The sequence below is a fragment of the Solanum stenotomum genome, chromosome 4 (genome assembly GCF_019186545.1).
Source record: "Solanum stenotomum isolate F172 chromosome 4, ASM1918654v1, whole genome shotgun sequence".
Classification (NCBI taxonomy): domain Eukaryota; kingdom Viridiplantae; phylum Streptophyta; class Magnoliopsida; order Solanales; family Solanaceae; genus Solanum; species Solanum stenotomum.
The window spans coordinates 2,438-27,372 of NC_064285.1; the positions used below are offsets into that span (position 1 = coordinate 2,438).

The following is a 24,935-nucleotide window of genomic DNA, read 5'->3' on the forward strand; positions in this document are numbered from 1 at the left end:
GGGGGGGGGAGCCAATATAGAGGTTCAGAAGAGCACCTTCAGTTTTTCTTCCAGACAGAGTGCTGGTGTAGACAAAAATGCTAAATATCTGCCATAACAAACTACCAAGTCAGATGAAAGTGTACAAGAATCCACTAAACACATAAAGCATGCAAAATTCTGTGTGTATGGTAAATGCTTACTCGCAGCGGCTCGGTTCATCTATATCAGTTACCTCATTTTTCAAACCACACCTTAACTTTACCTGTACAAATTAAAAACAATTTAGAGAGCAAAAGAGGAATATAAGAAGAATGCTGTAGCTACAAAGACAATCACATTAGTCGGGTATCCTCACCTTTAAACTTCTATTTGGCCCATTCCAGCAATGGTCGCCGTTTGTAAATTGCATAGTTCTGTAGGAATCCTCAAATTTATCCCAGTTCCTTTGATGACACATGGGAGAAAGAAAAAAAAGGTATAATGAGTTCTGAACTTACAACATTCAGGCAGAAAAATTTTACATGTCAAACCTAGAACTATGTGAACTGAGAAATCCCCCCAAGGGACAGTGGCGACTGGCCCTTGGTTCTAAACTCGATTGATATTAGCCCCCCACCCTTATTCACTTAAACACCAGGTTATTGTCCGTAGTAAGATTTGAACCCGTTCACATGCACCTAACCTACACATCAACAAGCACGTGTTTGCACTCTTACCACTAGACTAAAAACCCCTACCATTATCCAAAGTTTGAACTTGTGACGTGCAACTAATCTAACACATCATGCATTGTGCTCTTACCACAAGACCTATGTCATAGAAATTGTGTTTCACTAGACCAGCTTTATGTGTAAGCTGTCTCTTACATTACCTAATCAAATTGCAGAAACTCTATGACAGGTCTGCCATGAATATCTTATACTTAAGAGAGGAAAACAAGGGGCGGAAACTCTGAATAGTTTTAGTATATTTGCAGTACAAGTCATGCTTGCCTACTACTTCAGAGACAATCAACTACAATTTACTGTGCAGAAGGACTCAGATAATGCAGATGCTTAAGATGTTAAAGAACCAACCCCAAACGAGTAGTGCTGTAGCCCTCAACTTGGGTAGCTTCTTTGAAAGGGCAAATCTTGTATGTGTACCTGAAGTAAAAACATTTGTTAGTGTCTGCTAAAGAATTATAACTTAGTACATATATTCCTAAAAGGTAAAACGTTAACCAAAACTTAGGTTAACAAGACAATGGAAGATTTATCACTTGTTCTCCTTGCTCTCGAAACATTGACCGTGGAATGAATAGAATTCCTTCTCCGGTCCTGCAATAGAACTAGTGGTTCAGCAAGCAAAACCATTCACCTTCTTAGAGAAGGTAAGTCATAGAAGAATGCTAATAAACACAAACACATGAATTTCTATACCAAAATCATGTTTCAACTTTTGCTTCAAGCTAGATAGCCTTGATTCGATTTTTGTCAACTTAGCACTTGCCTCATTGTACTCTTTGCGTATGCGGTCAGCATCTATGGGAGCAAAAACAAAACAGCATCCATCATTTTCCTTCTCATTAGAAATAAAGAGCAGAAAATTGGATGAAACCTCAGTTACTACCAGAAATGTTCACTGGAGTTTGGAACAAATTGACAGACCGAAAAATTCTCTTTACAGTTTGTTGTATCCTCTCCGTCCAGGAAGGACTAGTTGTGGTGGTAGTATCTGGATAATTAAAATACATATTAAAATACTACTAGCTGTATGCATCAAATGCAATAGAATTACTTTCCTGCATACCTGCAAAATCAGAATCATCATCAGACTCAGACTTATATGAAGAACTTGAATCATGGTCCTCTCCAACAGAATCTTCAACGTGGTCCTCATTGTCATCATCGTCATACTTGTGTTCATCATCGTCATACTTGTGTTCATCATCATCATCATACTTTCGGTCATCAACATCAGAATCATATCCATGATACTCCTCTTCATGGGTATCAGATGGCACCTCATCATGGTTATCATGGTTGCTATCTGTACCTGCCCCAACTGACTCAGTTTCCTGTTCACTCTTTTTTCCTAACCAACGAGAACCAATAACACGTCCCAACTCTTCCTTTGACAGTGACTCAATATTTTCAGCAGCATCTTTCTCCTAAAAACATAAAAAATAGTCACAAGAGTAAGGTTGTTAACATCATTGAACAAAATCTGCAACCATTATCCGCATGCCACCTTAGGAGTAGACAAGGCAGCAATACATGCGGACTGAAATTAGGTCCTTCCTAGCGCACTATGATTTGGTACAAGCAATTACTCCAAAGCTAGGAAAATCAAATTATACAATACTACTCCTGCTCCCCTCAATCCCAAATCTACTACTTAGTCAGGCCCTAACTACTTTCAGTGCTATGTGTCCAGTAGTGACGAGTTCCGTAAGTTTTTAGCCCTTTGCACATGAAGTACCAACATATAACCACAATCAAGCATGATAGGAAAAAGGATCACGTACAACCGCTATACCCCCTACACCCACACCCACCTCACCCACACCCGGGCAGGTTTCCACTTTTTGTGCCCTGTTTTAAAGTAATGTGCCTTTGGATAGTACTAAATCCTGTCTTTGTGTAGTAGATATATAGTGGCTTGATCATCTGTCAACTATGTATCAGAGTGCATTTTCAGTTATTTCAATGATGAAATGTGGTTATTACATTCAGTTCTCTAATAATTGAACTTCAACTTTCCAGTTCCGAGTTATGTTCAAAGAAGGTCAAGTTACACATTTCAATTCTTTATGAGCATAAGATCTTCAATGCAAGTGGAAAGATATTTAGCTCAGTCAGAGTATCATGAGGAGGTTAAAACGGTATCCTTAGGAACCTTGACCTGAAGTAAAACTACTAGTGTACTTCTATAGTTTTGTACGTTTAACAAGAAAGATCTTGAGACCCAAGTTCCGTCTAAGGGAAAGTTCTAGCCTCCCAACAAAAAGTAGAAACCTGCTGGGGGTTGAAGTGGTTATACAAATTCTTTTTCCTGCTCATGCTTTCACAAACTGCTAAAAGTTTGTTAATGGTAGTACATCTTGCTATAGGTAATGGTAAAGTACTGTTTTGCAACTAAGTGCAGTATCCACCCTGAGATAAGAATTTGAAAGATCTGAGATGATAGATCTATTATTCCAACTAGACCGACACCAGCCATACTTCAGAATGCAGCCGCTTTGTGTATCGCTGGGAAATGGTATCTATCTATTCCATGTGATGGTACAAATGAAACAAGCATAAAAGAAAAGAGAATAGACCTCATTTCCATTTCCTCATTTTTTATGCATCTAATTCCTAAGTCAGAGAATCAAAAGATGTTTTGCATGTAAGCAAGTTATTTAGGAATCCACACTAAAAGAATGGCCTCCACACTGTGGCACCACGATTTCATTCAAATACCACCTTTTCCTAGTACTTCACCACATATTGGATATTAGCATATTAAATTACACTGCTTTAATTATAGCTCATTACTTTATTGACAAAAAAAGTACACGGTTTCTGGAGAAACTTATCAGGAGCAAGGATTTCATATTAGATTAAAAGAAATTCGGACGAACTAATTGAAATAACAAGTATGTAGCTCACAACATAGCCAAAAAGAGTGAAGATAGATATAGAGCAAGAGTGGTAGCTTTAAATCAATAAATGTACCTCATTTCTGCTACTAACATCAGCTTTATTGTTGCTGGTGGACGACTCCTCTTTTATTTCAGGATGCTATACAAAATGAGATTCTGGTTAATCATGATAAAACAAATATTTTTACAGTATCATATGGGAAGGAACTTGGGCTTCTCAAATACAACAAACCTGAGAAGAATCCTCGGGCACCTGCTCTACCTCATCAACTGGAAACTCATCCTTCACGGAATGGTCACCATGTTGTTCTTCATCCGCAGCTTTGTCATGGCCTTCTACCACATCCTGATATAAATATATAACATAATTACAAGATTAAGCAGCGAAAATGCATAAAGGAGACATTCTTTTTTACCCAAATAAAAACATACAAGAGACTTTACAGCACTAACTTGTAGATAACATATAATGTTGGAATACGAACATTTAAAGTCAGTTCCATATTTTCTATTATGCTCAAGGGCATTATTATCTCCAGAAGGGTGCGCAATTATATTCTCTTGGGAAGTGAAAATTTTTATTTCTAAACAAAAGCAGTACTGCTCCTGCAGCCAAATTCGCACATCTCACAATGTGTTACAGAATTTTATCAACAACATACATAGTGTACCATAAGTGGGGTCTAGGGAAAATTTTAACAATTTTCCTAATCCTTTTTTAAGCCGGGGGAAAATTTGTAACCCTCCTACTAATAAGCATTTCTTTGGAAGAATCAAGGCCGTAAGGGTACCAAGTTCTATACCCATGAAAAATCATTACTTTCTAGAATCGTAAAGAGCTTTTGATATATTGGACATCTACAAAGTCCAAAAACAATAGTCAATTTAGTGTCCAACATAGATGTGGAGAATCAAATGCCCAAAAACATGTGAAGGGAAAAAATGAGTCAGCAGACCAGAGCTCTTTCCCCAAGTTCCTCTATCTACTTCTATAAGATATTCTGATATCCTTGCGTACTATAGTGTGTGCTTAACATCATCTATAAGGTAACAGCCATAAAGATAAAAATAATTAACCTTTACGGGAGGAGAGTCTTCCAGGAGGCCAATTTTATCGTGGATGTCACTCTTCACAGCTTCTTCATGAACTTCAGTTTTCTCCTCAACTTTGCTTGCCTCAAGCTTAGCATCATCAGCTTCCTTTCGTTCCTTCTCTTCCTTTTCTCTCTTTAACCGTTCTTCCTCCTCAACCTTCTCTATTTGTTCTTTTTTGTCTAGATCAAGAAAAGTGAAAACTCACAAGAAATTATTAGAAGCAAATTGTTGGAACCTTGCTAGAAGAGAAACAGATATTAGTGCGTGAAAATCTCATAAACTACACAAACATTGGACTTTTCACACGTCACTTGTAGAAAATGAACAACAAGAAAAGTGACAAGGATAACAATAACTAGTCTAGAAGGTTGCTCTACTTGGCATGGGTGAAAATACCTTATTGAACATTATAACAGCCTTCTAGTTTCTACAAGGTCTCAGATCAGGTAACTTTTAGGTATCTACTCAGAATATTCCCTATAAATTAACAAGTAAGTTATGTATAACACTACAATCTGAGTTTTATGAAGTGGAGTACCTTGTGGAGAGGTACTATATATACCAGAGTAAGTTGTTGGAAACAAATGGAGACGACCTATTGGGCTATTTCCGCCACATTTAGTATCTCTTCCCATCAAACGGAACCAGTTGTTAATTATACAGGGAGCAGAGAGCGTGAATTGTAGAGGACCTCATATTCAGGAACATTGCAAGATTGCAGGATGGTATAATATCTTCCAGACTTGTTTGAGCTTTTATTCAGGGAAAAGATCTCAATGACGGGCAGAGACTATTGAAAGAGGCTGGAAACAGAAATGATTTCTTCACAGTAAGATCGTCCTATTAGAGAGTTTGAGAAGGGGAGACAATGACGTTCCTTATACTTTCTGTGGATTCATGAAGCACCAAAGAAGGAATGTTTCTTTGCTAGGCTGGCAGTACAACAACAACAAACCCATTATAGTCCCACAAGGGCTAGGCTGGCAGTATGGAGGCAATTCTTTTAGCATGGATTCCTATAAAACTTGTTGAATTGAAACAAAAAAATGATTCTACAAGTTAGGAGTGCCAAGCATAAAAAAGAGGAAATGTAGGAAATGAGGTTCATTCTCTTTCCTACTTATGCTTGTTTCATTTGTACCATGACATAAAAAATATCAATATCAGAACTCAGAAGGAACCATTTTGCAAGAGGTATGCAAACCGACCTCAATCTGGAGTACTTGTTTTGTTGATAAATTAGGGATGATAATCCTCTCATGTACAATCTTACTTGAGGGGAAAAGAACTTACCCTGAAGCTGCTCAACCTTCCCTTTAAGTATCTTCTGCTCATTTTTCAGCTTAGAGACTTCAGTTTCCTCTTTTGCTATTGCAAGTTTAGCTTCTTCAATCTCCTTCTTCCTTATAGTTATACCTTCCTGAAATGTTGCAATTTTTTTCTTCAATTTATCTCTAGCTACTCTGCCGACCTCCCAACATGTATTTGGGCACTTAACTTTACCATCATGCTCATCACTCCCATCGCAACAATCTGCTCATTTGTGCCATTAAGATAGTTACTAGTTGAGAAAAGTAAGCCAACAATATTAAGAAACATGAAATATACATCAATATGATTTTATCGACAGGAAAAGACTGTCAACGATAGTCCAAAGGCAATGAAAATCATTCTACTATGGCTATTTATCTAAGAAGTAATATCCTTTTTTAAAAAAACTTCATCTAAGAAGTAATATCCTATACTGACAATGAATTCTTCAAGAACTGAAACTTTATGAAACTTAGCTTGTCCTGGATTTGAATGATACGTGTTTTGCAATAGATTTTTGTTCTTTTCTTTTCTTTTTTGATAACCAGTTTTTTTGTAAAAAAAAAAAAAAGCACTTTCATATTAATGCCATTCAATATCTTTTTAGTTACTGTTAGAAAGCACTATTTCAGATCACACTAGGCACTGTGATGTAGAAAAAGATTCTAATCAAACGCTATACAGAAAGACAAGAATACAATGATTCATACCGCAAATGCCATCATTCACCCTAGATGAGTATATGAAGAGAGGAGCATGCCCTGCATTTTTGCAATAAAACTTCCCGCTGGGACATGCCGAAGTTCCTGCAAACCAATCACCAAGGACAAACAACTTTCAAACACATGCACATATTATATTTATATACAGAAAAGGAAGGCAAAAATGTTCGATCCAAGATGAAACTCTTAACATACTTTTTCCTACATTGCACCGCAAATAAATCTTAATTTTCTAGAAGACTAGTTATTAGTATTTGAAAGAAGTGAGTCCAATAGAGCATAATGTATATAGAGAATTCATATAGTCAAATCCAACAATGGTGTTGCGGACCTAAACTCAATGAAAATGTCCATTTTTAGATAAGGCGGTTCATACAATTCGGTTGGATTTCAAAGCATGTAGAGATCCTACTTTCTAGTGGTTCAAGTCTCAGCACAACCACGAACAAAATATTTTTATATGTTTGGACTAATAAAAAAATCAGGCTTCCGCATGCAGGGGCAGAGGTAGAAGCCCCGCTACAAGTTTAAAACCAGTCATTAGCACTTGAAGTAGTTGTTCTGAAATCCACAATCCATAAAGTTGAAATTCTGGCTCCATCTCTGCCCACATTATGGGAGCTTTACAAAGCTAAACTAAATAAATTGAAGTGTCTTTCTAGTGGTTACACAATTCAATATTTGAAATTGACACATAGTTCAATAATTGCAATGCACCAACAACAACATACTCAGTATAATTGTAGGTCTAGGGACGGTAAAGTGTAGGCAAACCTTACCTCCACCTCCCAGAAATGCACCATAAATGCATAGTTTTGCAAAAAAACAATCGAGCAAGTAAGAATATAGAGGACAATAGGGAAAATACACACAGACCTGGCTCATCAGACCCATCTGGACAGTCACAAAAATCATCATTGAGCTGAGCCTTGGTGAATTTCTTCGACCCATCTTTACAATTTATAGCACCAGATGATAAACCCTTGTAATAATTCTCATCTGCAATCAATTAAATGTTAACAAAATCACAAATGGGTCATCTGCACTTCCATCAAAACACCATAATTAACAATCATTTCTACAGAAAATTTCAAAATGACGAAATGGGTCATCTTCACTTCCATCAAAAAATCAAAATCATCATTATTTCCACCAAATAAACCCGAAATCACGAAATGGGTCATCAGCAATCCCGTCAAACATCAATATCCATCAATATTCTTAACGAAAAAAATTGAAATACAGAAATGGGTGTTCAACAAATGAATACGAACCTTCCGGGGCAATTCCGAGGTTGACTATGGAAGGAAGAGATACAGATCTATCGATTGAAGATATGCAGAAGATACAAGAGAGTAAAAACACGAATTGAAATCGTAATTCCATTTTTTTCACCAAAATTCGCAACTGGAAAACTAAATCTAAATCAGCATTAGCTTTCAATACACAGCAAAAATTGTATGAATCGAACGAGATTTGCAGTGGCTAACTGATTGTATAGTGAGAAGAGTATGAAGCTTTGGGCCAATGAAGAGTATTTCCTAGAGTTGGTAATGGAGCTCGGCAGCCATTGGTGGAGTACTTTAACGATGGCGTTTTAACACTCTTCTCACTAATTCTATTTTTTTTTCTAATTTTTACCGTGGAGTAGTGGTAAAGTTGTGTTAATGAGAATTATAAGTCACGGGTTCGAGCCGTAAACGTAACCACTAATTCTTACATTATGGTAGGTTGTCTATATTCATTTCCGAAATTATCAAATCGAAAAATTATGTGTACTAAACTATCCTTTAGTTGAAGGCGAAATTATCAAATTGAAAAATTTTGTGTACTAAAAGTCTAAACTATCTTTTCGTTGAAGGGTATAAAGATGACGGTATATCGTTACATATCGTAATTGTATGTTATTGTTGTTGGTTACTATCACCTCCCACGATTTTAATTATTACTAACCTCATATACAATAATTATGGTCATCAATTAAAATGAATAGAAGGAGGAATCATGTGAAATGAAAATCTTATGTACAATTATGTAAAATGAAATAAAAATGACTTATTTGTTATTTATTTCACTTACTATCACCCAAAAAATTAAACTTCACATTATATAGTGAAAAAATAATAATTCTGCATTATATAATGCTTTACAAACTACAATTAAATTATAAATTTAAAATTACGACTTATATACTCGATATTATTAATTAAAGATGATTATTATAAGCCAGCATGATTCATGAAATATTCTTTTAGCAATAGGGCATGACAGAAGAAGAACTATAGAAATATAAGGAAATATTTTTTCTAATTATTATTACGTATTTAAGTAATCTCATTTTTTTAATTGTGGAGTTGAAGGAAAAATTTTATTTATAATCTTACAAATTTTTTAGTCTTATTTCAAGTTTTCTCGATTTATCTATAGATCTTATTGAAAATAAGTAGTAATATCCATATCTATAATCCTAATAACAGAACAAATTAAACTACACTAGAAAATCTGAACTAATAAATCTTAATTAAATAAATATAAGAAATTAAAAATCCTAAACAACTTAGAATTCGTATTGAATCCTTTTTTTTAACTTATAATATAAATTATATTTGAAATCACAAAAGGAATAGGACATAATTAATTTTCTTTCTTCCCAACCTTGTTATCATCGGATTTATCACATAATTGTTTATTAATATATGGTTCTTTGTTATAAATATTACTTCTTATTTACCTCAACAATTAATTGCTCTCTTTCTTCTTCACAAATTAATTTAGAAAATAATTATCGATCATGGCGACTTATACTTTTGAACACAGACATAGACGATATTTAGAAGATGTAATTGAAAGTCAGGTATTACTAATCTCTAATAATTACCTCAATTTTCCAATTAGGTTTTCAACGTTTAATTAAAATTTTATAGAATTTTTTGGGTTAAATTTTATTACTTATAATAACTAAAAAATTTCGTCATTATGATTGTTTATCGTGTTGTTGTTGTTTTAAGATGTTTTTATTGAATGTTTAAGTATGAAAATGTTCGTTCATGTGTCAGAATTTTGACTATCTTGTTGTTTATTGTGTCTTTATAGTCTAACAATTTTCTTGAATATTGTTAAAGTATACGTAATATTTTAACATTCGTTATTGTTATTATTTGTTTTAGCCTAATTATATCTTGAATATTAAAGTACATCAAAAATCGTCGATTGTTTATGTGTTGTTACGATAGCTTGATGTTTTCTTGAATGTTTCAAAGTATGGAGAACATTTATTCACACGTGATGCATCAGAATCTTGACTATCTTATTATTTGTTGTGTCTTTATATCCTTGCTATTATTTTAAGCTCTAGTGTAACGATTTTCTTGAATGTTAAATATATAAAATTATAATGTATCATAATTGATGTTAGCTTTCGTGTATTGTTTCGTTATTATTATTATCTCTTTTAGGATCTAACTATATCTTGAATATTATAACTATTTTTATATCAATTGTTCATCCATAATCACATACTGACACGTTCATGTGATAGCATCATAATCTAAATCATTTTTTTTTATTTCTTATTGTTATTGATGATTATGATTATATCTATTAAATACTAAATTTTCCTTTTCTTTTTTTTTATATGTAGGGTTTCTATGTGACAAACAATTATGGAAGGGAAATACCTTGTGGAATAGTAAAAATTGATGAAAAATCTGTATTTTTTGAAAAAGCAAAAAAAGCTGCTGTTTTTGCAGTTAATAAATACAATGAAAAAATGGAATACTCATCAAAATTAGGAATATTGAAAATTATAAATCTTAATTTTGAACCTACTGCTGGTGCAATTTATTACATGACTTTGTCAGTTTTGGAAATAAGTTCTGGAAATATTTTTCATTATCAAGCTAAAATATGGGAAAAAATCAACACTAGTTACAAAGTTGATATTTTTCAACTTGCTCCTTATGTGCCAAGATTCTCAGGTAATTAATAATATTTCAGCTTTTTAAAATATTTTTTTCGATTTCATATCGCTCGTTATATGTTGTTTTTGTTATTATCTATTCTCTCTTGTACATTCATTACGTCTTTTTCTAGACTGTTTTTGTCTTGAGCCTAGAGTCTATCGGAAACAGCCTGTCTACCTCACCTCTTAGATAGTCTGGTACCTAATTTGGAGTACGATTATTCTGAATTCATATCTCGAAATTTGAGGGATAAAGTATTCTCTACTAATTAGCATAAGGAGATTTAAAATTTCTTGAACATGGATGCACCACTTAAAAAAAAACGTCAACATCCAACCATGTGCATCATTTAGACTTCACATGCCCCATTTCTAAACTTATTTCGCACCTATTACTAAGCCGATTATATTCCATATTCATAGTTCGAATCGATTATTATCTGAATTTCTTTTATCTTACCTTTATTAGTTTTTTTTTTTTTTGTATGTGCAGAATATCAGAATTTCTCCATTAAGGTTAATAATTTGCAAGACTGGATGGATGAGAATTATCTATACTATAAGTGTTGCAGCAGATATAAAAGGGTAATTTTTTATTAAAAAAAAACCTAATTTAATTATTTATATTCATATATATTATTTTCAAACTTGCAAGTATAATAATTATCTTATTTTTCTTAAATAATTAAAAACATATATTTTTTTAATTTTTTGCAGCTTGTTTCTGTGGTGGTGATTAGAGATGAAGAAAATGGAGAACCATTGGGCTATGGTTTTATTAATTTCAATAAAAAATCAGCAGCAATGGAATTTTTAGAGAGCAAAAATGGAAAACAAATGCCAAATTCCAACCAAATTTATTCATTGGAGATTTGAGAAAAATTGAAGGTTTTTGAGGAATTTTTTTTTTGAAATAGTGTATTATGCTTTTTATTAAAGGATTATTTTTTATATATATTAATCATTTATTAGTTTTAATTAATGTAATATTTACACTTGGTTTATTAATATGGTAGTTAGATGGCTTTTAATTTCTTGAATTGTTTCCAATAATATCATAGTCTTTATTATTGATTGATTTCAAACAATTATAATAATCATATGGTATAGAAAAAAGTACATTCAAGAATAAATTTTATAGTTACATCGAAAATTTCATTCATAATCCAAATATCAATGGATTAAGATGAATTAGCACAAAATTCAATTAACTACGACGGACAATCAGAGATATAAACCTCATAAAGACCCGACTGAATCTACTTGAAAAGAAAATATGATTCATCTTCGTTGAGCAATGTCCTATTTTAATTTCTAGATAGAAGAATGACCAAAGTAGACTTGATTTGAACAAGTACATCTAACTTTTCGTCTTGATTCATAATCAAGAAAAGACGAAATCGATCTATTTAATGATAAATTAGCAATGAAGTTTGTACTAATTATCACATAATTCTTTTGTTGTAATTATTATGAGTCTCGAATTGTGCACCAATATACACACATATACGTAGCAATTTGAATAGAAGGGGAATTGAAATACTAAATTTGCATGAGAAAGTTTTACAATGTTTTATTTTTTTCATTTTTTTTTCACATTAATTAAAACCATAGCATAATAAGTACAAGAAATGATTAAATAGACAAAACACTTGCCCTTCTAATTAAGTTGCATTGCGGCAAATTCTAGCAGTAGGATTTGAGACACAAACTTGAAAGTACTTCTTCTTGGCCTCCGGTGAGCCGCGCTTCGGCTCATCGTCTGCCATGGCGGCCCCCGCCACAGAACATGCAGCAGCGGCCGCCATGGCAAAGAACAACTCCCTACGACCACCACCGTTGTTGTTGATCTCCTTCTTGTTGTTCATTACAACATTTTCTCCCTCAGACACGTTAGAGCTTGCTTTCACCATAACAACCCTAGCACCACGGATCGCGGTCGGGGCTTTTGTTAGGGCCGCGATCGAACCGCCGGCCAAGGAGGTTGTCATTGTCATGGAAGCCATTTGATCAACTCAATATACTACTAGTTGATTTTTTGAGCAAAGAGGAATGGTTTGGTTTGTGTTAAAAATAAATGTTATGTAGGTAATGGAACAAAAAAATGAAATAGTGAATTGCCATTGAGAATGTCTTATCCATTTTCTTATCTAAACAAAAGGTTGATAGCCAATGAACTTTTGCCATGTGGAAAGCTCAATCTTGATCTTGAAAAAATATTTGTGGTCAATTATGCCCCATGTTGTAAGAACCAATTTTTTTGGCTCTTCATCTAATGTTGAGGGTACTCTTTTTCTTTTTGGGGGGTGGGGTGAGAAAATATTCATTGGTTGCTAATATTAAAATTTATCCATTGATTTTGCCTATTGAAGAGTAAAAATTGTCAACAAAAATATCTCATTTAAAAAAGAAAATCATCAGTTTGTTCCAACTATCATAAAAGAATGTATAAATTACATCATATTTCTGTTCTTTTCCAAATTACAAAAATTCCTTAAGATTATAAGATCTAGGATACATTAGAAAACTTGTGGAAGTGCGGATACATAGTTCACGGATACATCTGAGAGGGGATAGGATGTATTATAGAGGGGAAAAAGGTCAAATATACCCCCGAACTTTTAAAAATGGTATGTGTATATCATTCGTTATACTTTTGGGCCATACATACTCTTACCGTCATAATTTTGGATCATATATACCCTTTGATTAAACGAAAAAACACGTGGCATGATCTCAAAGCAGTAGGCCCATTAGCCCATTAACGATTCCGCAACACCGGTTTAGCTTACGATCTTATAGAGAGTCGACAAGAAATTTCATCTTTAATTGGCCATTTTGATCCTTATTTTTAAATTTATCAATTGTGAATTAAAGACTTTGTCACACACAGACTTATAAATAAACATGACTTACAACTTGCAATCCTCACACACAAATTACGAGTTCAAAATCAATTTAATCATTTGTCTAAATTTAAAGTTTGATACATTTTGATGGTATATAACATATTTACCCCATTAAAATTACGGATTATTAAGTAGTTACATATAAATCTCTTTACAAAAGTTAATTAATTATTTTAAACAAAATTATGTCCTACTTAATTAAAAATAATATTTATACCGTCAATATATATAAAATAAACTATATCTTAATTTATTATCCTTATTTTTGGTTATTTGCAAGACAGAATCGGAGACCTTTATTACTATCTTATAATATAGGAAAACTTTCAAAATTAACTTTGGCAAGCAAATAAATTAATAACATTTCTTGCCAAGGAGAAAAAAAATATATTGACTGTAAAAATAAAATAATAAAAATAAAGAGGAAAATTCATAATTTGAAAAGTACCAAAGAAAAATTTGAGTATCACAAAAATTAATGATATTAATGTATTTCAAAAAATTTATGGGGAATATCTTGTTCTTACCAAATTTGGAATATAATTTTCCAAAAATTGCTTACTTAATTGTGGTTATATTATTTGTTAATGTAATATAATTTTGATCATTAAAAATTAAATAGTATACATATCTCTCATCTAGATATGTACTTGACGAAATGAAGAGAAAATGTAACGAGGGGAGCCAAATCCAAACTCTACCTATAAATAGTCTCACATGCATAACACCTCCAACACACACAATTCAACATTGTTCTTATTTGTTACATTATTCCCGAGCCCTAAACCCTGAACCCTGATCGTTATCTAGCTATGGACGAGGTCTTGTTTTTCGTGGGCGGGTTTGGGTTGTTGTTTTTATTTGTGGTTATTATCAAATGGATATTTACGCAACCTACTTATTATTGTTCTTATTGCTTCTTTTGCTAAAATGCCAAAACCTAATAATGGTGGTGGTGATAAGTAATTTTTTTAAATTTCTTTAGTAATCACTTTAATTTTGAGATGATTAATAGCAAAACTAGATTATTTTTTTTAAAGTTTGGATTTAGTTAATTAATTATAATCTGCATGCGTGTTAGACTATAGTATTGGTGTTGGAATATTTCTCTTAGTTTTTTCAATGAAATAAAGTTTGTTTTAATTTTTGGTATTTAGTTTATGCACTTGCTGTTATGTTTATATACTATATTGTTTGTTCATAATGTGGATGGTTGTTTTATGATTTTATCCCAAACAAATGTTTACTCTCTGTTTCAATTTATGTGACATAATTTATTTTTCGATCGAGAGTCAAACCTTTTATTTTGACCATATATTTTGACGTGGTTGAGAACTTGAGATGAAAAATGTTGAAACTACTTAAAATTAAGGTATTATAGTCTAAGTCACAATAATAACAATTCAAAATAATTAAAAACATTGCAAAAAATTACGATCAAAGAACGACTTGTTTGTATCTTAAAATCGAAAAAATACCACATATATTAATTAAAAAAAATTAAAAATATTTATACGTATTTGAATCATGATTTAAAGTTTAAAGGTTTTCAATTAAACAAAAAAAAACTTTATTATAAATATGCAAGGAGAATCAAACCAATATTATAGTACTATAATTAGCAAAAATGAATTGGTGTTGCATCTATCCTTATTTTTTGGCATTTACTATATATCCCATTTGGAAAATGACACATATACAATGCCTTTTAATAGATACAACCATTCTTTATAAAAGTATTTCACTGTAACAATGAAAATTTTCATTGGAATGCCACCAAAAAATAACTTTACGTGTAATGTTATTATAGAAAAATCTAACAAATTTTTATTGTTGTTATTGTAGGTGTGGAAAGATTCCATTGCGATTGAACCATGTTATAAGTATTGTATTTTAGCATGTAGTAGTAGATTATGAGGTGATGACAATATGCAATTTCCTGAAAATGGAGTTTTATTTTTCAATTCGTGACCAGATCTCTTCTCTCTATTATTGCTATTTGTATCATATTATGAAAATTTATATGTAATTACCTAATAAGGTTGAGCCACATATGGTAAAGGGGGTCATTGATAATGTGTACAACATAAAGTAACTTTAATTCAAACTATGTATTTATCTTAAGAAATATATTTTGAAGATATGCAAATTATTAATCTGAATTACAAGAAAATCTCAATGAATAAGTTCAATAAATTAGTAATTAGTTTATACATAGAGAAGTTAAAGTTTCATAATTACATGAGTGGTTTATCCAAAATTCAACATAAGATAACATCACTCATATCCTGATTCAAAAAATGTTGACTATGACAATTGATTTATTTATGTATCTAGCCAATTGATTAATTTGGTCATCACCGTAATAAATAGTTAGGTGATAATTCAGGTAAAAAACTCACATACTTGATAGTTTAAGTATAAAACTTGAAAAAATTAAAATAGTTTAGATAAAAATTACATGGTTAAGCAAACATGTACTAGTTAATTAGTCATCATAACTATAGTTTTAGTTAATTATCATTCACGACCAACATTCAGTGATAATTATGTGGGCTGATCAGATTTTGAGTTTGTATAATTCTCACGTTTGTATAATTTGTATAATATAATTTGTAGTTAAATTTCACATGTTGGTGTTTGTATAAATTCGTTATTTCGAGTTTATACAAAAATAAATCAATTATACAAACGCACCCGCTAACTGTAGCTACAACCCATAAATATATAAATTATAGCTATAAAGTATAATTAAATTTATTATGGTCACTATTTGAGAAAATTCTCAATAAATATAATATATAATTGACATTTTATGTAAAGATGGAATGATAAAAGAGTCCCACAAATTTTTCACAGATTTTTAAAAATAGAATATTATATGACATTACTTGCACAATTGGTGAAATAATTTTATTCCTTTGTAACTTCATCACATGCATACACTCTATGATCGATTATCAACGCCGTCCTCCACACGCGGCCCTATTAGCGGTGGTGCTGGTGATATTTGTGATGATATATCGGAGAAGCAATCACCAAATCTATATCACAAATTCTTACCCCAATTGAATTACTCTTCTTGTCTATAGTTTTACTTTTCATAGTTCAGTTTCTTTCATTTGGTCGTGGTCGTGATCGTGGTGATGAAGAAGATTAAATTAGCGATTAGTAAATGCGCTTGTTGTTATGTTTATTTATAGGAAACTTGTGTAAATAACAAACTATTAATTCAAATTAAATGTTATAACCACAGTTGCATTTAATTGTAATCCGTAGCAAACACTTGTCATTCGCCTCTCTCTCCAGAGAATCTGGTTCGCCACTCTCCCTCGTCTCTCTCACTTTATACAAACACAAATGTATAAATTGCGTTTGTATAAAGCGAGAGAAAACTGTATATACAAATACATATATTTTCGTCATATACACTTATAATTATACAAATACAAATCTTCCCGTATTCTCTTTTACCTTTCTCTTTTTCTCGCTTTATACAAACACAAATTATACAAATTACAATGTATAATTTGTGTTGTATAAAGCGAGAGAGAGATTTGATATACAAATGTTTTATTTCGATTCAATTGTATACAAATTCAAATTTTATGCAGATACACAAACACAATTATTGATGCATATACATAGTAGTTACATATATACAATCGCTGCGCTTTTATACAAATGAATGTCTGCCTGCGATTTATACAAATCTGATGCTCCATAGCAAAAATGACGTCGGAATTCCGGATCACCAAAATTCTCCATAGTAACAAAATGGACACTACTCATGTTGCTAGGACTCTTCCAAAATATCACTAATGCATGTCAAATTCTCTAAAAGTAGGATTCGAACCAATAGGGAGGGAAAGAAAAAAGAATAGAGCAGTTTTTAAGTCAAAATGGACTCAAGCCAGTCTGATGTATATTCATAGGCAACAAATGTTACAGCACCAGCAGGTGCTGCTTTAACAATTGATGGGACAATGCCTTTATATAGTCCAGCCCAACCTTCCTCTAGCAAGATCCGGCGGAGGCCATCGTACATATTTTTATAAGCACGAGCCTCGAGTCGAGCCCCGTATCTTGGATGCCTCTGTAGTCCTTCAATCTGTAAGGAGATATGGTAGTAGTTCATTAGCTGATCTGAAATAACAGTTTCGTATGTGATTGAATATCAGAAGCTCACACAATATGCAATAATTATTTTTTATGATCGAGAAATTTGTCTGGAGCCAACCAAGCCTATGGAAATCGGGAATGTGGGCCCACCCTCTACCCTTCTTCACTTAAATACGGGACTTAGTTCGAACTTGTGACTTGAGACACAAGGTCAATGGAACCCCCAGGTCCATTATGCAACAAGTTTGCATCTATTCATTTGTTTTCTTGATGCTTATAATGATGTGAAGTAATAAAAAAGGGGCAGCTTGGTGCACTAAGCTCCCGCTATACGCGAGCGTGGGTCCGTGGAAGCCGGACCACAAGGGTCTATTATACGGACCCTTACCCTACATTTCTGCAAGAGGCAGTTTCCACAGCTCGAATCCGTGACCTCCTGGTTACATAGCAACTACTTTACCGGTTACGTAAAGGCTCCCCTTTAATGATGATAAGGTAATCTTATATTTGGCTTGAGAGAAGAATACACAATGGGAACAAGAAATAAGTAGCTAACACAAGAAACCACATTTACTCTCAAAATCCATGACGATAACAGGAGTGCTAATGGTTTCAGAATTCGATAGTTACAGACAAATAAACAGACTAATAGCCTCCATTTTATGGTCAAGTCCCTAAATGTCTTAAATCTCATTTAGTAATTTTTAACCTGATGATTATACCGAGGCACGAGATAAAAAGGAAGGAAATTTACCTGGAACCTCTTTTTAACCACGTCAAGAGGATGGCAGACAGCTTTAGCACATGTTCCAGAACCTAAACCACAGATGAACAGCTGAAAGCTTGAAATAAACTCATCACCTTGGCTTGAGTTAGAAGATCTAAGAAGATTCCAGGCCTACAAAAAATTTGGCCAAATTGTGTAAGCCGAAGTAACTGTGCAAACAACTGTTAGAATAAACTTTAACATCATGTAAACTTGCAACAACAACAAGAAACAACAGGGAGTAGCAAGTGATCGAAGAACAAGAAACTACGCAAATAATCAATTCTAATACTATCTACCCACCAAGGCTTCCCTCAGGGGATTGAGACAACCCCCAACTACCTTCTACCCTGATTCACGACCTCCATATCCTCATGTCTAAGGTCATGTCCTCGATAAGCTTAATTTGTGCCATGTCCTATAAAATCACCTCTCCTCGGAACTTCTTCGGGGCCTGCCTCTACCTCTCGTTGAACCCCACCCATGGACTGAGGCGTAGTTGATTAATGGATGGATATTCCAGTCTCAGATGCAATAATGACTGCTACAGACTGAGTGGGTTCCCTTCAAAACAAAAGCAAGTGGAAGAAAGGGATAACCAGTTTAAAATCTGGAAATTGTTGGGTAGACTATATCTTGCATGTTACTATAATGATTGGCAAGTTAAACAAGTAACCCTCTAAGAGAGTCCCATTCACACAGGTACTACATCATCCCAATGGCCCAAACAATCACAACCTCGTATCAAACATGCCAAGACCAAGACAAAAAGAGCATCGTAATGAATATAATTTGGAGGGACTAAAAGGTTTACCGTCATCCAACGTTTGAACGTATCATAAGTTCCAAACTGCAAACCAGCATATGGAGCAATCTCAACTAGTGTTGGTGTCAATCCAGCATAGAGTCCCGGAACACCCCGAGCCCTGAATATGTCAACAAATGCAGACCTCATGTTTCGATAAACCTGAACATTGGCATAACAACCAATCGCATGAAATCTTCATTAATAGGCATTTAGATATAGTATATACGTTAAGATCTTACTATGTCCCTAAAAACATAGGTGTCAGCGCTTCATTTGGCCTTTGGTTCACAAAGAACTATTGACCGAATTTACAAATCTTCTACAAGGCAATGCGGACATGACAAAAATAAGGAAAAAGGTATAATTCTTACCTTAAGTGACGCATAGGAAGGGTAACTCTTTTTGAGAAAATTGAAAAAAAAAAACATTTTGCAGCTTTAAGTTGAATTGATACTTCTAACACTGTGTAACAGTGGTAATATTTTTTACTCAGATGTTAACTTTTAAAATTGATGAAATATGTTTTTACACTTATCAATGTTTGTTTACAAAGTACTTGCTGTATCCCCCTATCTTTTAAATAGTAATGTCTCTTGATTTGTTATATTGCTTATCATGTTTCACCACGTTTATATAACCTCTTACTTGAGGAAGGGTGACTAAACTATCTCAACACCAAAGGACAAAGAGTAGACCCAGACATGACCTATCTACAAGTATAATTTGTCAACTTCTCCAACTTCTAAGAAGAAAAACAGACCATGATTAAACAAAAAGGCTTTGGTTAATCAACTTTCATGATCAAATTGCAAGACAAAAAGCAGTAGAAAATACAGGTTACATATGTGGGGGAACGTCACAGAATATCTTGGAACCTACAAAAGACGTGCCAACTACCTTTGGCTCCCCTTGGGAGGCTAAAATGGTTCTCAGGAGATCAAATGGATATGAACCAACTGTAGCTGCACATCCTGCTAATGCTCCGCTGATATAAGNAGCAGCAGAAAATACAGGTTACATATGTGGGGGAATGTCACAGAATATCTTGGAACCTACAAAAGACGTGCCAACTACCTTTGGCTCCCCTTGGGAGGCTAAAATGGTTCTCAGGAGATCAAATGGATATGAACCAACTGTAGCTGCACATCCTGCTAATGCTCCGCTGATATAAGAAAGATAAGGGCTCAAATTGATGTGATCTTCTGCATCATACAAAATAGTCAAACCATCAAATGCTAAGGCTTGCCAATGGTTTGCACAAAACGCTCTGTGAAGAGCGTTGTCTTAACATCGAAATAACTACATCAGATTTCAGGAAGATCATTGATGAGATGTAACACCTAAAAAACATTATTTTTAACACCACAAAAGGTGCAGAAATTTGTAGATCTCACGAGAAGAGAAATGCTTCAAATCACAATGAATAAAACAGTCAGGGACATCAGACATGTTAAGCATAACTTTCAACATCTAGGCAGGGATGATCTTCAAAGCTGAGGGTCTATCGGAAACAACCTCTCTACCCCACAAAGAAGGGGTAAGGTCGGCCTACATCCCTCCAAGACCTCACGCGTGGGATTTAACTGGGTATATTGCTGTTATTTCCAGGCAGGGATGAATAATATTGATGTAACAGGAAAATCAGTGAAGAAATCGTATAACAAAGTACAGAACCTTTACAAAGATATGGTTATCTACAATTGACACCTAGCCATCTATGCTACCAAAGATCTCACCTGTGCATCAAAAGTTAATGAAAACAGTAGAAAGTGATCTCAGCCATAGAAAGTAATTTTTTACCCCCTTCAAATGCTATCCTATTTGTCTTCCTCTATATCAGGGACGAGTATTCTGACGAACCTGTCTTTGAAGAACCAGCAGCAAAAGTTTTCAACTGCTTCAACACTGTGAATTGTATGGCAGTATATGGCATAACCATCAACAAAGCTGGAACATTACCCCGCCAGAAGCCCTGTGGCAAGAATGGATATGTGCAACCAAAATGAATTTACCAGAACTAGCATCAAGTTTGAAAGACATCAACTGCTAAAATAATTAACTACAAACTACTTCCTTCTTCCCCCGCCCCCTTCCCTCCCTGGTGGGCCAGCACACACTAGTAGATGAAGAACATAGGAATTAGCACTTGGAAGAACCCATGTTAGACTTTTACTGTTCCAAGGCCTACACTGGTTACTGCGTTAGAAAAGACGTCACCATTTCCTTTTTGCTTTTGTGTGAATCGAGTGTTTATATAAGCAGATTACTTTTCAAATGTTTGCATAGTCAGACTTGTCAGTGCTAGAATAAGTCGGGAAGAACAAAGCCACAAGCTTGACCTTAAAATTAACCAACAAATACAATCAATCATGTATCCACAATTCCTATAACAAAATAAAAGTTGAGATCAGAAGAGAGCTGAAATGAATATCTCATATATACGAGAACAAAGTTTCAACAAAAAGTCATATAGCACGGTGTTTATTCTATTAAGACTAAACTTTATAGGCAATGGAGAAAAAAATAGAATCAGCACAGACATATCTAACTATATGCAATGCAGGAAATATTTTGTTTCGAGCAGTTAGTTAATCAATAATTTACTGCACTCAGCAATCCATTTATGTGCAGAGCATAAGATGTTGCCTCAAATGCAAGCCTCGAGTATCTTTGCAAGATTTCCAAAATTCTCATGACAAAAATAACAAATACCTTTAAGCCTTCTTCCCTGAGTATATCCTTAGTAGCTTGCAGCATCCCAGTGTACTTAGAAGTTCCATGCACAACTCTCCGAAGCGAGGCCCACTGATTAGTGGGTTCCAGTTGGACCTGAAACATTGGTAAATAAGAAAACATTTAGCTCTTGATGTACAATCAAGCAAGAGATGGAGGATAGAATAAAATAATGCACAGAGAGAGAGAATATTTTCCCAGCTTCGAAAACTTTTCTTTTGAGTCGAGGGTCTATGCTGAAACAACCTCCCTACCCAATAAAGGTAGGGGTAACGTCTGCGTACATCCTACCCTCCCTAGATCCCACTTGTGGGACTATAGTGGGTATGCTGTTGTTGTAAAGAGAGAGATAGAGTGTATGTTTTGAGAAAGCACAAAAGAAAAAGAACTGTCATTCTTCTTAAAGGCTCGAGATCATCATCTAAAGCCACCTTCAGTAACTAGGCTAACAACAAAATCCAGTATCATCACATTTAAATGAAAGAATGTATAAGTCTATCGTAATTGATATAATATAAAGAAGAACCAATTGAACATACCTACTAATTTTGCTTTTATTAATTTAATATAAAGAAGAACCAATTGAACATAATTTTTACAAACTAACTGATGTCTTATATGGCTTTTATTTCAAAGTTTTGTTCCTCTCAAGTTTTTTAGATTATTTAGACACACTGGATTGTGTTGAGCATTTTCTAGCACCATGGATACAAGAATGAAGGAACCAGAATCGGGATGCTAAAGCTAAGAAAAGGTTAGGCTATCTCAGGCATACTTTTTAAAATAAGTAGATTACATAAGCTTGGCCAAATATGCTACTATACTACAATGTGGAAGTTCAACTACATGCCCGTGAGCCACAGTTTTTGAGATTGACTAAGAAATACAAAAAGCTTCCTTAGTTGTGAAAATTGACGTTGTACTATACGCGTTTAATGTCACTGCATTAGACGCCCCAACGGCCAAGTTCATGAACCCAAACTGCAAAAGTTAAAGCAGCACTAAATATATACAGAATATACACCTGAAATCTGATCTTGATTACATCGAGAGGTGAGGTTACAGTCCTTGATATACCACCAGAAACTGCCCCCGCTGTGGCATCTATTAATGCCCTTTTAAGTTGCCCTGTCTCCTCCATCTCTACTATAGACTAAACAACCTGCAATCACATTACAAAGAAAAACACCACCCATGTTAAAAATCCTTAAACTAGCCCTAGTGAAATCGAAAAGCCACCATATCCAAAGTCAAGCTTACATATTGAGGTGCATTTTCTGTAATTATTTTTTAAAATATGTACATACATAAATAATGAACTCACCACTAAACAACTAGATAAATACATTGGACTTAGCTAAAAGATATAAAAATCAACTACAACAACAACATATCCACTGAAATCCCACAAGTGGAGTTTGGGAAAGGTAAAGTGTACGCAAACCTTACCCCTACCTAGTGGAGTAGAGAGGTTGTTTCCGAAAGACCTCGCTATATAAAATCAACTACTCCCTCTGTTTCAACTTGTTAGTCTTATATTTTTTAGTCCATTTGAAAAAGAATGTCACTTTCCCTTCTTCTTTTTGATGAACATGGTCTCCAACTCTCACCTAATTCCACAGGATACCTCCCACCAACAACAGGTACCACATAACTCTATCCTACTAAGCCTAAGACAAATAGGAAGAATCACCGAGTATTTTTTCGTCTCTACTGGGATTTGAACCTGAGACATCATGACTCTCAACTACTTCATTTACAAGTAGTAGGTCACACCCTTGGGTGTGAATGCCTCTTTTCTTTTTTCGGCAACTCTTTAATTCTAATTTTCTACCTGGCATGTTTAAGACTAAAAGAACATTTTGATGCATTTTACGCATCTTTAATTTAAGCTCACACGATTCAAAAGCTTTTTACTTCCTTAAACTCTGTATCAAATCAAAACCAAACAAGCAAACAAATTGAAACGAAAGAGTACCAATTAACAATACTTCAATCCCAAAATATTTGAGGTCCATTATTTATCTAATTACTACTTATAATCAGCTAATCCCAGTTATATGAATACAATTTGAGCTAACAATCAGCATTACCAAAGGCAAAAACACAATTTTTATTAAAATTCTAATAAAATGAAACATCAAAAGATAGAATTTAGTTAAATGGGTCGATAACTAAATGAAGAAAAACTGAATACCAGCTACTAGAAAAATTGGTGAGGAAGAAAGGGCGCAGCTTCCATTGATGAAAATTATCAGAGCTAAAAGAAGTTCAAAAAATTATATCAATTATTTATGAAACCTCAAAATATGAGGAATATGGGAGAATTAAAGAGTTTTTTTTTTTTTTTTTGGCTGCTCAAAATATGAACAGAGGCAGCAATAGAAAATTCTTGAAATAGGGAAAAGAGAGGAAAATAAAAATGGTAAGTAGCTTTTTTGGTTAATATGGAAAGAAAAAATATTAATTTTTCTAGATTTGGGACTAATTGAGGGATATAATAACAAGATAAGTGGAAAAAAAATGGCTAATTTTGCTCCTTTTTGGACCCTATATGTAGTGGGAAAAAAACTTTCTTATTTATATTTTATTATTCGATAAGTAAAAAAGTATTATTTTTAAAGTATTTATATGTAATACAGTAAAATCAATTGAATTTTTTGGATAATTTACTTATTAATGTGGAAATTGAAAATATATAATATTTTATTGGTTAAATTGAATTTGAAATTCGAAAAAAGTAAATAATTATATTAAGTGCATATTTTAAATTTATATACTAATTATCCATTGGAGTAATTTTGTAATAGAGTATTTGAAAGAGTCAAAATATTACTAACAAGAATATAGTAGAATACTTAGAAATGGTTGAAATTCCTTCGACGCTTTGACTTAAAT

The 24,935-nt window shown here is 33.5% G+C and overlaps 3 protein-coding genes and 1 pseudogene across 4 annotated transcripts in view; 1 reads left to right on the forward strand and 3 right to left on the reverse strand.

The window, feature by feature from the left end:
* Positions 1-8,361, reverse strand: part of LOC125861979 (glucosidase 2 subunit beta) — an 8,823-nt gene extending 462 nt beyond the window's left edge. Inside the window, exons 1-15 of one of the 2 annotated variants that reach the window (XM_049541933.1) lie at positions 8,013-8,361; positions 7,615-7,737; positions 6,727-6,822; positions 5,999-6,238; positions 4,694-4,884; positions 3,843-3,956; positions 3,684-3,749; positions 1,774-2,134; positions 1,594-1,698; positions 1,404-1,505; positions 1,244-1,301; positions 1,059-1,127; positions 338-425; positions 183-244; positions 37-88 (exon numbers count right to left, since the gene is read on the reverse strand). In XM_049541933.1, coding sequence (XP_049397890.1) covers positions 37-88; positions 183-244; positions 338-425; positions 1,059-1,127; positions 1,244-1,301; positions 1,404-1,505; positions 1,594-1,698; positions 1,774-2,134; positions 3,684-3,749; positions 3,843-3,956; positions 4,694-4,884; positions 5,999-6,238; positions 6,727-6,822; positions 7,615-7,737; positions 8,013-8,124 — 1,839 coding nt within the window. In that variant the 5' untranslated portion in view covers positions 8,125-8,361. Of the gene's footprint in view, positions 1-36; positions 89-182; positions 245-337; positions 426-1,058; positions 1,128-1,243; positions 1,302-1,403; positions 1,506-1,593; positions 1,699-1,773; positions 2,135-3,683; positions 3,750-3,842; positions 3,957-4,687; positions 4,885-5,998; positions 6,239-6,726; positions 6,823-7,614; positions 7,738-8,012 lie in introns of both variants that reach the window. The other variant, XM_049541934.1, reaches the window with a different exon arrangement.
* Positions 8,362-9,529: 1,168 nt separating this feature from the next.
* On the forward strand, positions 9,530-11,585 carry LOC125862773 (uncharacterized; annotated as a pseudogene).
* Positions 11,586-12,216: 631 nt separating this feature from the next.
* On the reverse strand, positions 12,217-12,787 carry LOC125862456 (photosystem II 5 kDa protein, chloroplastic-like). Its single transcript, XM_049542525.1, has one exon. It carries the CDS (start codon positions 12,703-12,705, stop codon positions 12,364-12,366), a length of 342 nt encoding a protein of 113 aa, XP_049398482.1. The 5' UTR covers positions 12,706-12,787; the 3' UTR covers positions 12,217-12,363.
* A 4,710-nt stretch (positions 12,788-17,497) lies between these two features.
* Positions 17,498-24,391, reverse strand: LOC125863359 (mitochondrial thiamine diphosphate carrier 2-like). Its single transcript, XM_049543547.1, has 8 exons — positions 24,235-24,391; positions 23,062-23,199; positions 22,017-22,133; positions 21,165-21,276; positions 20,379-20,506; positions 19,311-19,463; positions 18,485-18,628; positions 17,498-17,719 (listed from the first exon to the last, which is right to left on the reverse strand). Exons 2-8 carry the CDS (start codon positions 23,176-23,178, stop codon positions 17,501-17,503), a joined length of 990 nt encoding a protein of 329 aa, XP_049399504.1. The 5' UTR covers positions 23,179-23,199; positions 24,235-24,391; the 3' UTR covers positions 17,498-17,500.
* Positions 24,392-24,935: the final 544 nt, after the last annotated feature.

Bases quoted from the DNA above. Each gene is read 5' to 3' on its own strand.
- LOC125862456 (XM_049542525.1), bottom strand. From the start codon at position 12,705: ATGGCTTCCATGACAATGACAACCTCCTTGGCCGGCGGTTCGATCGCG.
- LOC125863359 (XM_049543547.1), bottom strand. From the start codon at position 23,178: ATGGAGGAGACAGGGCAACTTAAAAGGGCATTAATAGATGCCACAGCG. The intron at 20,507-21,164 runs GTTCGTCAGAAT...TGTATGATGCAG, and splicing joins TGCTGGTTCTTCAAAGACAG to AAGATCACATCAATTTGAGC. The intron at 17,720-18,484 runs GTAAATTTCCTT...ATCTCCTTACAG, and splicing joins TGGTTAAAAAGAGGTTCCAG to ATTGAAGGACTACAGAGGCA.